This window comes from Chiroxiphia lanceolata, chromosome 6 (assembly GCF_009829145.1).
Source record: "Chiroxiphia lanceolata isolate bChiLan1 chromosome 6, bChiLan1.pri, whole genome shotgun sequence".
Classification (NCBI taxonomy): Eukaryota; Metazoa; Chordata; class Aves; order Passeriformes; family Pipridae; genus Chiroxiphia; species Chiroxiphia lanceolata.
Window position 1 is genome coordinate 27,190,113 of NC_045642.1, and position 12,736 is coordinate 27,202,848.

At 39.7% G+C, this 12,736-nt stretch overlaps 1 protein-coding gene across 1 annotated transcript in view; it reads right to left on the reverse strand.

The window, feature by feature from the left end:
* Positions 1 to 3,807: 3,807 nt before the first annotated feature.
* EHD4 (EH domain containing 4) overlaps positions 3,808 to 12,736 on the reverse strand; it is a 29,978-nt gene continuing 21,049 nt past the window's right edge. Inside the window, exons 5-6 of the mRNA XM_032689794.1 lie at positions 10,809 to 10,973; positions 3,808 to 8,378 (exon numbers count right to left, since the gene is read on the reverse strand). Of these exons, the coding sequence (XP_032545685.1) occupies positions 7,842 to 8,378; positions 10,809 to 10,973 (702 nt within the window). The 3' untranslated portion in view covers positions 3,808 to 7,841. The remainder of the gene's footprint in view (positions 8,379 to 10,808; positions 10,974 to 12,736) is intronic.

A 12,736-nucleotide genomic window follows, 5' to 3' on the forward strand; every position in this document is an offset into this window, starting at 1 on the left:
ATGGAAAGAAATGTTTAATCCCCCAGTCATAAAGAGCATAAAAGCGACAGTCACAGGACTCATAGAGGGTTGTAGATGCTGAGTTTGCTGCTTCCACTCCCATCCTTCCCACCCCTGACCTGAGTGAGGGTTGATCACCATGAGCTTTCCCATGGCATCCCTGGCTCTGTTCTCCAGGCAGCAGCACTGGCTTTGCCCCAATCATTGCCCTTGCCCACTGGGATGGAGGAGTCTGCCAGAGAAGAATACATTTATACAGTTGGATGTAAATGCCTTCATGTGCCAAAGCATCCCTATTGAAGGTCATTTGCATCTAACCGTCCTGTAACTTAACGTGCCCTTCATGAGCAAAGCCAGCTCCGATTTAAAAGCCATGCTCTTGCAGAGGGCTGTGTTTATTCACATGGCTCAGGTGAGAGGTTTGGCATAGTCCATCACCCTCTGTTATGTATGCTTCACATACACACTGTTCTGAAGGTATGTGAAAATCCCCAAATCTCAAAGAAAATAAGCATGTTAAGTGCAAACATGTGCATGATAGCTCAGCCCTCTATCCCCTACTATGTCTCCAGCCATGTTGCTTCCATGTAAGAGTCTCAAAACAACAAACATCTGGATATTGACTCTGTGGGGTAGAATGGCAGCCTCCTCTCAGAGCTACAGTCTTGTAGCCCACAGTGTGCCAAGTAAGTACAGAAAATAGCCTGCTGCCTGGGGCCAGCACCCTGGGTCCCACAGGTAGCCCCCTGCCCACCCCCCCCTGCCCCCCACTGCCACCCTCCTCAGATCTTCAAACAGCTGATGTTGAGTCTTGTCAAGGCAGGGTGGACACAGGTGAGAAGAACTATAATCCCAGAATATTTCATAACCACATCTTGAATTACTCCTAATCTTCAACCTCATTGTGGCACAGTGGAACTATATCTTGGATACTGAGAACACCAGAAAGGAGCAGACAGTAATTATTGCAAGAAGCTGTTCACTCATTTGGGATACTAAGGCTAAAGAAAAGTTAGGGAGTTAGTCAAAAGCAGCTTAGGAGAGGCATGGCAACCTCCAGCTCAGTATGCACAAATTCCTGCTTTCACAGGCCTCTCAGCTGAACTTTGTCCCAAAATAGCCAAATACTTCTCTCAGTTTTTTTCCCCTCGAAGGACTTGATCTCACCACCCCCAGGCACCCCCTTCCCCTGCCCACTACATACCTGCCTTGCCAGCACTGCTGTCACCAGTTGCCCTGGGGTGCCACCCACCCAGAGGCGGGGGGGTCCATGGTGGATGGAGCTTTAGCTTCTCTTAAAGCTGAACTCTGCCTGGGAGGATTTAAACCAGCATCCCGAGATGCTGGGTTGTTATAAACCTCAGCCTCCCCATGCTCTAGTCTAAACTAGAAGTTGCTTTTCTCTTTGAATAGTTGGCTAGCAGTGACATGACATCAACAGGGAGCAGAATTCAAGCAGAACAGTCGAATTACATCATCCAAACGAACTGGAGCCCCTTGCTGCATTTGAAAAAGAGGACAGCTTAAAGCAAAATCAGATGGATTTATTTTTCCTGCCATGAAGAAGTTCGGTCATCTTTTTGAAACAGAAAATATACATTTGCTTGTTTAGTCATGAGTTAAAGACATTTTCTCCTTGGAGCTGTTTATATTATCTTGAAATTTCCCTTCTGCTTTTGAACCTGAAATAGTTAACATAAGAGCTTCAAAGGCTTTGTCCAATCAACACATGGGACAAAGGACTTTCAGTCTCTTTCTGTTTCATACAAACATAGATAAAAGGTTTCAAGTGACAGAACAGCTTTAATATTTTGAACATCAAACTGAAAATGGGCCTTAGAAATCGCTGTTGGCAATGCCAGATCTAACCACTGTATTTTTATCATATGATTCAGATGTTTCCATTTCTTTTTCATTGCTACTAAGGAAGACCACTGCATAAGGGTGAAAATTCTCCTTCACAACTGTATTTTGCGGGATTGTTTGTATACTGTAGTCATAAATCAATTAGCTCTGTTGAAGAAACAAAACTGTGAGATTTGCATGGATTGGCTCCCAGCACCCTTAGTGCCAGAGCACTGCACCCTACCCACAGAGACACCGCACACCATGGTGTGCTCTCAGGTTTTGGTCCCCCACTGCCCTGAGCAGCAGAGTACTGATTGCAATCACAGCTCTCTCCCAGCCCAGTCATCCCAGTTTCAATGTGAAGGTGTCCCAGTCACGTGGAATGACTGAAGGTAGTTGGCAAAAGTGTTGTATAAACAGTCAACTGCATGTTTCAGCAGTTCCTTGTTTAAAACATTTAAGAAATGGTAATCATAGAAATCTTACGGTATATCTGAAATACAGCATCTGGTGAGAGACACGTAGCATTCATGAGCTACTTTCACTACAGTGAAATTTTCAGAGCCCCAGACTTAAGTGGAATATGGGTTGCTGAGCTAGCAACACCTTGGAAAGAACACGGACAAGTTCCAACTGAGAGAGAATAGGTGGGAGAACAAGTTAGACCCGGTATTAGTGAGTTTTATTGGACCAGCAAGTAACTGAGTCCACAGCCTATCACCACGTACAAATCTGTGCTAGCATGAAGTCCAGCAGAAAAAGGGAGAGGAATCTCCCTCAATACCATGGTTTCCATCCATATTTTTTCCTCAGAGGTCAGAAAAGCTGCATAGATAGATACAAGACTTCTGAACATTATTTGTGAAAAACAACCTCTTCCTCCTGACTGTGTTTTGATCACAAGTGTTTGCTGGGTTTGGGTATTTATTTCCAGCTTATTGCCATGAGTCCTGAGCGAAGGAAGGCACCTTCAGCAGATGCATTTGTTCATCTGTCTAAGCAAGGCAAGGCAGGCGAGCCTAAGGGCCCAGCTTTCAAAATGTTCTGTGCCACATGGCAGAGCCTTGGATCAGAGAAACCCAGAGCAGTATCTGCTCCAAAGCTCTTACAAATACTCCACACACGGAAGCAAATAAAGTCTGGAGAAACTAAGTGGCACAGTAGTACTCTTATTTTTCAAGCTTAATACCCCCACTGAAGTTACAACAGAAATGTTTCACAGTTTAAGGGTGCCAAATATTGGAAGCAACAATTACCACAGAACTTACACACTGGTAGTATGGACATTTGTCTTCTTTCCCTGTTGTCCAAATATAAGCCTGAGGATTAGAGAACAGCTATGAAGTGTGCTGTAAATTTTTCAAAGTCTGAAATATCTTGTAAATGGAGTATGTAAAACAACACTCTTAAAAAAAACAACCCTCCATCTCCAAAACCCATTAAAACCTCATCTTCTTCAGATTATTTCTGACTTTCATAAGGAGTAGTTCAAACAAGTCATTGTGATTCAACAGCTATGTAGCCTTCCAGGAACCCACAATGTGTTGTTTGCACGTGAAACACTTGTTTTCATGTGACATATGGCATGACCATCAAGAGCCTAACAGCCTAGCTTGCCAACACTGCTACATATGAACTCTGCAGCAACTGAAATTTGACAGCAGTAGGAGCAATAGTTAAACCGTAGCAATCTGATGGCACAGGTTTATCCTTGGAGATGACTCAAGTAAACTATATGGACATGGGAGAAGGAGAGGGGTGGGAGGAATTAATTTAAGCACAACATTACAGTGAATGTTCTACTGACATAACTGGTTATCCTTAAGTAGTAGGTAGCATGGTGTGGAAGATGTCCTTGGATTTTTTTGGGACAAATAGCCTACAAGTCTTAAGTAGCAGGATTGCAAAATTTGAGCGACCAAAAGATTATTTCCAGAAAGAAGCATACAAAAGAAAATATCCAGTAGTTCAATATTAGTTTATTAAAGCAGCAATTTTTATCGCCACTTTCTAAAAATGAATACAAAGCATATTAAAATATATTACAGTATCTGCAAAAGAATTTATTGTGTAATAAAAGTGCAATAATAATGAACTTACAACTTTGTATGCCTAGCTGGACAAACCGAAGCACACTGCACAGACCAAGCCTTTCCTCAAAAATTACAGTGCCTCTGAAGTGAAAGCAGTATTTAACAACAATATTAGAAAAGGTGCGCATGTGAAACAGAAAATGAAGTTCATGTTCATTCTCTCAGTGCTAAGTTACACATACCCATCAAACCATACACTTCAAACTCTGCTTGAGGTCCAACAATTTAACAAGCCACCAAAATGAGTGCACATTGTGAAGGGAGGGAAGTGACAAAAAGAAGAGGGTGAATTTCAAGTGCTGGTGATGAACAATGCTGAAAGCCAGGGACCAAAATCCTGCTGCTTTGAGATCAGGTTCCACACAAATCCACACCATCCCCAACTAACAACTGGGACCTCACCCTGACAGAAATCTTCGTAAACTCACTGATTTCAAGCTGTCACAGCTTTAAAAGTCTCTTGGTGTCCTACACTGCTGTTATGAGCGGTAGTCCCACATTTTCTGTTTCAATCTACAACAAAAAACTCCTAATTTTCCTGGGAACAGAACTGTTGAAACTGTTGAACACTGAAAATTATAACTGTGCTATGGAATAGTTGGAAGAAGAGGTAAAAGTAGCAGTTTCTACTTTGGCTTATGGCAATAGACTACATCAGTGGGCAATGATTTCACAGGACAAACTACTGAGAGTTTCGAATGATCTTGCAGAAAACTAAAATCCTAAGCATAAAATGGCCAACTAACCCAACATCCTCATCTCTCTTCAGCAAATATTAGTAATAAACTAAACACCACAGATTACCTTGTACTTCTGTTACCACTAACTACTTAGAGCATAACGTCACGAGAAAAGCAATCCTGCTCACTTCTCGTGCTTCTAACACAGATTCACTAACTCCACAAAATGTTATCCAAACAGCTGCGTGTGGCTGGTTTAGCTAACTGAATGGGCTTGGAGAATCCAAAAAGCCAGACAGCCAGCAAGGCAAATGGGGTAGGCCCGTGGATTTGCAAGGAGGTAGTGAGAAAAGAGATCCCTTCCCCTGAGCAACAGCAACCTATTATATGAGTTTAGTTGTGCAAGAAAGTGCTGTTTAAAGTTCACATGAAATGTACTTTATTCCTATCAACTAAGTACAATGCTAGTTCACTACACCATATACCTAGAAACACATTCACGTAGGTCTGCATGACGACTGTGAAACACTTCTATTCCTCCAGACAGCCAGAGAAAATCCACCTCTACTCCTATACATTTCTTCATACTTTCCCCTTCCATATTCTACAGGAAAACAAAGCAAAATATTACAACCTCATCTAGGCAAAATATTTTAACTTACCAAATTATGTATTTCAATTTGTCTGCCTCAAGACCAAGTTAGCATACTGTCACGGAGACTGAGGAAAAGGCTGTGTTCTCCATTTTACTACCAATAAAACTAGAAAAATAAAACCACTGAAACTATCCTGCTCTTCTCACTGAAGGAGGGTATTTCTACTGGCATAGGATCACATAGCTCCAATGTGTTTGGAGCATCACCCCTGGAAGCTACACATGGTGAGAACTCAAACATGGGTTCATCCCTGTAACCCTGTGCTGCTGCAAACCAAGGTAAGGCAGTCGCAAGATCAGCAACTTCCCAGACCCTCTCAGCTTTGCCTACACTACAGTAGTCACATACACAAGCCTGCATTCTTTCTCCTGGTGGTCTCCTTCTTAAGCTAGTCAACAGCACTAAGCTGGTGAACAGTGTATACACTTGTTACCTTCTGCAGACACTACCCACAAACATGCATACATTACTACTTCCACTTTTTTTTTCTTAACACCTGCAATATCGATAGACTACTTTTTGTTCAGTCAAAAATAAATTACATAGAAAACAGTTACTCTGCAGATGTACAGTCAGACAGGCAGACTCAGTGTCATGTTTTACATCTCTCCTAAAGTGCACAGAGAGGCACTAAGGTTAATTTGGCTCCTAATTTAGATCTAAGAGAAATAAAGCTGGTATGCTTGAATGATAGGAAAACCACAAAAGAATAAAAAAAAAAAATCAAGTCCTCAAAAACTATGCCAGGACATCCTTGATACAGGTTGAGAAGCCTGGCAAGGTAAAGGTGTTCTTCTGCCATTCCTTAAAATAGCTTCATTGTTTTCCCATGGTAGGGCCCTGGCAAAATTCATTTCACATCAGAACAGAACCGATGCAGAAGGATAAGAGGTCCAGAAATATCTGAAGTTATAATAAATCTGACTGACAACCTACAAATATACGATTTGAAAAAAGAAGCTGAGGTTTCTCTTAGATCACCTACAGATGCGAACACAGAAGTGTGACTAAAACCTTAACTAGGAGACAACATTCAAACTACTTCCCTCCTCACCCCTACTGCAAGTATGCTTTTTACATTGCTCTGTGTCAGAAGGCACTGTTGCTGCCACTTACTACTGAGACTCAACGAAAAGTACAGTACCTTTGATGTATAGGGTATTTCATACTACAAATGGAATACAAGTCAATTCCTTCTCCTGGAGCAGAATTGACTGCCAAGTTTGATTTTTGAAAAGAACTGGCCCTCCCTGAAAGACTCAAGTTCACAGGGCCAAAAATTTGCATTCTTTTAAAGTACTGATAAAAATCAGTTTTAAGCAGACGATAAGTTCAACTTTGACTGTGTTGTTAGAAAATTAATGTTTATTAAGCATCTATTCCTTTCATGGATTGTTTTGAGTACACGAATAATATCTGGAGGGATTAGTCTATCACTTATTACAGTCAATGTAATGATTCCTGTTAGCCTCCCCATCCTTCAAATTTGCCAGCACAGGAATCAAATCTCTTTTTTGTTGTTGTCAGCTACATGTTGGCAAAAGAAATCGTTAAAAACTTTCTTAAATATATCATATACTGAAAAATACAGACATAACTGTATAATTACCTGTAAATAGAAATTAAATACCACTGAAAATTTCCCGAGATAATTTGATGTGCTTTGAAGGGGCTGACCTTAAACAATCCGAAAGTGAGACTTGATTTCAATGCACACATGATTTTTTTTTTTAGCTTATACAAAAACATCCTGCTTTCACTTTGAACCATTCAGGAATTTATTGTCTGCAGAGCAGCTAAACTGAAACCTCAAAGAAAATTCTCAGTCCCAGGAACAAACAAGATTCAGTTCTTATACTGATAATACTGAATATACAGTGCTATGTAAAACTGAAGCTGTTCTTCAGACAAAAAGACACACTGACAGATTGAAAGAATAATTTTAATACACTGCAGTTCTAGCTAGAGTCAGTAAAGTTTTAAAACAAGTCTGTTCATATTCTGAGCACTTAAAAGACTTCCCCATCACTCTTATTTCTCTAGCCCCTATAATACAATAAAAAGAAAAAAAATAAAATTTCCTTTTATATCAGCCTTTCCTTAGACTGTAGAGATGCTGACACCCAATTGACATCTAAAGTACATTTTTAGCATATAAATGTTCCTTGCATAGGCAGGTGAATTTAACATTTTGAGCTTCCTTGCACTATTTAGAATAGTTTGGAGAAACTTATGGTTGATAAGTATTTAGGACTGGTGAAGGTCAGCAATTTTTATACATGGTCTTTTCTGCTTTGTGATTACAAAAGCAGCAAGACATGGACACAAGACTACAAAACATTTTTACCATATGGTAGAGCTATATAAGGCACTTGTGATAAGCATGTCTGAGTGAAGATCAGCAGGGACAGCTACATGAATGTTTCCTTGCTACCATGCTTCTAATTTCAGTAGCTTGCATGAAATGTGCTGTGAGATTTAAGGATCTAAACCTAATTTCAAATTTTGGTGGTTTCCACACATTTGTTGAGAGATTTTCAAAACCCACATTCTCCTTGTGTTGTTCATTCTGCTGTCTGGAAAGGTTTCCTGTGAGATGGTGGCACCAGGTGAGAAGGTAGCGTGCCAGGCAATTCATACCCATCCAGTTTAATCTTGATGAGATGTTTTGCTAATGCAAACTCTTCATCATCCAACATCCCATCGCCATCGCAGTCTGCAAGTTTCCAGATCTTCCCCAAGACACTATTGGGTAGTTTGGAAGTCACCATCTCCTTCTTTGCACTAATCCCAGATATTTTGCCATTGATTGGTGACAGAGTATAGAAAATCTCATCGTAAGCAGGTTTATCTTTGGCAACAACCCATTCGTCTTCATCAGCTCCTTCCTTAGCACCTTCTCCATATCCGTGGCCAAAAGGTCCTGCCATGGTGCCATCAAATGCTCCACCATGTACCATCTCTGTGGGCATATTGCTCTCCTCCTGTCTGATTAGGTTCATTAGGGAGGCAATTTTGTTGGCCAGCATGTTATCTACAGCTTCGATTAGCTTTGGTTTCAAAGAATGAAATTTAGTGAAGTCACAGTTCTCCAACAGCTCCTGTGAATGACAGATTTCAGTGACGGCAGTTAGAAACATTTCCAATACATTGAAAGTTAACAGATTATTTTAATTTGAAGCCCATTCTTTAATCTTTTGAAGTGTTTCCATAACTGAAACTTCTCTTGAAGGAGAAACAAAACTGATCCATACATCCAGTAGACCGATCGAACACACTAAGACAATTTTGCACCAGTGTGTGAGTTTGTCTATTAAATTACATTTACAATACAATTTTCAAAATGACAATGCATAAAACCACAGCAGTTGATGAATATTACCCAGCAACTTTCCACTTGGTGATTTTATTCCAAACATCAAAGAAAACACGCAAGTAAATCCTCAGTCCTGTTAGCACTTATGCAAGTGTTTAAAGTTAAAAATAAAAACAAAAGTTTGCAGTATTGATCTGATTTTATGATTAAACTTCTTGTTTGTAGTTAGGTCAGGAAGAAGTGTCCTTTACCAATACGGAAAAACTGAGTTGGGCTAACAGCAGCACTGTTGTTATAGTAGCGCTGCCAGAACTCATGAAGTCATACGGTCCCTGCAGAGTTTGTGGAGTTTCATCTTTTACATAAACTACTAAGTGCAGTGAGATGTTTAACTAGGTGATATGTACTATTCCAACATAAGCCCAAGCATGTTTTACACTGGAGTGTTGGGAAATTAAAAATGTTTTAGGCAATTATTAAACTATTTCTACATGCAAAATGCTTGCCAGGAAGAGAAAGTTACAGTGGAAACTGTTAGAAAAGACCCAAACACCACCACCAGCCCACACCCTTCCTTAAAATGGTGTTACACTGCTTTAACAAATCACATCTATCATCTCAGGGAGCTGCTCCCACACATATCAAAATGATAATGACATGAACCCAACAAACCTGAAGCACAGGCTGAAAACTGTCAACCAACAACTATCACTCTGTTCAGGTGACATACACAGTCGCCTGATTTATACTGATCAGTATAAATTTATGTTGCGCAATAAATCTTAGGAAGCAAAGGTCAAACTTCTGTTTGTTTTGGTACAATTTTGTTTTCTCACAATTTTGCTTGTTATTACAGAAGTGACTGATCTCTCCTGCATATATTTGCTGCCATCTGCTGCTGAGGCTTAAGCAACACAAATTCTAAGTTTGAAAGAGTTTCATTCAAATTTTGTCTCAATGTACTAACTTCTCATTCTCCCATTTTGCATCACAAAGAAAAGCAGCAAGGGAAGAAATAGTCAACTTTTCCCACAGAATCCCCTTTTGAAGTCTAATTCAAAAAAAAAACCTAGCTAAAATACATCTTGCGCATCACTATAATTTAGTATTTCATGGCAATAGTTGATTTCCAAGTTAAACAGTTTAGTTCATGAAAAAAACTTGGGCATTGCTATAGACAAGTTAATCAGCCAATCATCATTCTTGATGATTAGCTATGAAGTGTACCACATATACTATCAGAATGATACACAGCATCACTCTGGAAAACATTCTTCAACACACTCATGACTACTCCATGGTCAGACCAAACTGCAGGCTCCTGATGCCTTGTTCTTCTGCTTCCAAGTTGAATTATCTTCCAATTCAAAAGCCATTTAAGAAGTCTATGATCTGAGATCCAAAAATTGCAAACTGAGGCTTGAGGAATAAATTGGAAAGCATTGTTAACACATTAGCCGTTCTTCCCTAGGATACTCTCTAAACAGCTCATCTCAAATCAGAGGATAGAAAAAGGCAAGAAAGTGACAGAATGCTGGTTATAAGCCTGCAGAAAGCTCAAAAGAGGAAAAGATAAAAGGTATTTAAAATTAACAGCAAGTATAAACCAAGAACTTCTATCTCCCTCCTTTGTAGAATACAAGCTTAACAGGACAGGAAACAAGTGAAAGACCATTTTCAAAAGTGACACATTTTAAGTTGGACTTTTCTGGTAACACGCTGCCTTTATTACTTACTGGCAAACAGCGCCACCAGTAAAGCAGGAACAGAGTAGGGGAAAATGAACTTGTGACTAAGGACACATATGTGATAGGATTACAAAAATTATATACATAACCACATTTAGGATGCGAAACAAGAATGAGCTTAACCTGCAAGTGTTCACTGCCATTTTATTTGCACATGACCTTTAGTACTATCTGCCATAAGGGACTAAACACTGACTAAAAGGACAGAAGGTCAGATTCCTTATGACAATTTCTGTAGTCCTTTATCAGTGAATGCACACTAAGCAAGTTATTGATCTTTTTTTTTGGATTCTGCACTGCTTCCAAGTCACTCTAATCCCGTAACATACACATGACCCACTTCAACTGCTCTATTGCTGAAGACCCTGAGCTATAACGCTGAGATACTCTGTCCTACCTTTTTCCAACTTGGCACTCCTGTTAGAAGGTTAGAGTACAATTCCACTGAAATAATACTATCATCTTACCTGCATTTTCTTGACTTCAGGGAAGTCCCCTGCTGAGATATGGTATTCCCTTTGCAGCTGGATGTAGATCTCTGGCAATCTGTTGATCAAGTCCTTCTTCTTGTTCTCTTTTCCAAATACAGAAGGCATCTCTTTTTTCAGATAGCTGATGATATAAGCATGAACCTAAGAAGAAGCAAAGCTAAAATCAAGCCAACTGTTTACCTACACTTCACATTACTGTTGTTCACTCAGGTCACAAAAAGAAACAGAAACATGTTTCCCTAAATCAGCTCAAGGAGAAGAAATTATCACATACTGTTTCTGGAACTTTGTGTTTACATCAACTAGCTTTTGCTCCTTTCAGCATTCCTTGGAGGGTCAAAGAGAAAGGAAACCCATTTAAAAGAAATACAGATGCACAGTTGCAGTTTTAAGAACCATGGTACAGCATGGTACAACAGAGAGAGAAAAAGCAAGGCCCCAAACACCTGACACTATACATGGAGCTCCAACCATATTGGTCCATCTGTCTCAGTGGTAGAGATTTGTAACTCATTTGTCTCTCCAGCTGTTGTGGGAATCAATGGGATAATTCCAAAAATAATCCAAGTATGCTAAATGACAGGGCTATCTATTTGAAGTGGCATTGTAATCCTACCTATTTACTCACAGAAAAGTGAGTACCTGTAGTCTATACACATGCAGCCACCTATGTAGATGACAGACCAGTCAGTATACTATAGGAACAGCACGCAATGGCTGCCTTGCAAAGCCTTAGGGAGAAAAGTAGAGTCTTTTCAGCATATAAGGAAATACATTAATTTAGGATAACAAGTCTTTAAACACATTGATACTGGCAGAGCTCTTAGAGCTTCCTATCTGCCATGATCGAGACAATCCAACATTGCCATCCAAATATCCGTCCTGCCCATGCACCCTCCTACCTTTATCCTTAACTATTCATCTCATCTCTCTTCCCATTCTCCCACAACTTTTCACCACCAAAAGGATCTACTTGGCCACACAGTGAGTGATCAGGTCCAGAAGAGAAACAGTGGTTGCACTTCTTAACTGAGGTGAGTTCACTTATCCAGCTCGTTGTGTGGTCAGTTATACTTGTTTTGCACATAAGAGTGAAGGCACAAGAGCAGTCTTCTTTTAGAAGCAAAGCACGACTATCACAGCTTGATATTATCAAACTCCTTTCCTAAGCTCTGACCTGGCCAGGACCACTAAAGACAAATGACCTCCACAACAGGATGCCTTAACAGAACTCGTGTCCTTCTTCATTTAAAAAGGATGCAGCTGTTCACAAAAAGAAGTTACTTAGAATTTTCACATGCACAGAAGAAAAAGTTAAAAAGAAAAATGTCCAGCACACTGGTGAGCAATAAAAAGTTGACATTTTGAAGACGGGGAAGACAAACTACCCTTAAAAAGCATCAGTAAAACAAGTGACTGCTTAGATGTGGTGGAAGTATAATACTTAATACCTACCAAACCATGACAGAATGTGTATTATAGTATTCTATATAAACCTTACACAATCTGCACATGGTAATTCTCTCCCATTCATTTCCTTATTTATTTAGGAGGAAACTGGGGGAAAAAATCTTTGGTTTTCAATAAAAATTATTTAAGCAGTTTCTATTTGCACAACCAAAATAAGCATAAAATCATGAAATTTTCTAAGAGGATAGATATAATTATTTCTCCATAATGACAGAATGGATTCAATAAAGACATTTCTAAGTTTATAAATAATTGTAAGTAATTTTATGGACCTTATGTCCAAAATAATGCTTCTACCAAAACCAGAAAAGTATGTTTACAATTCACAAGCACTAACAGTTCCACATGTGTATGCTAAGTGGCCTAAGGTCTGCCAGTATGCACATGTGTTTCTTGTAGATAAGAACAGTTCCCATCTTCAAAATGGGATAGTG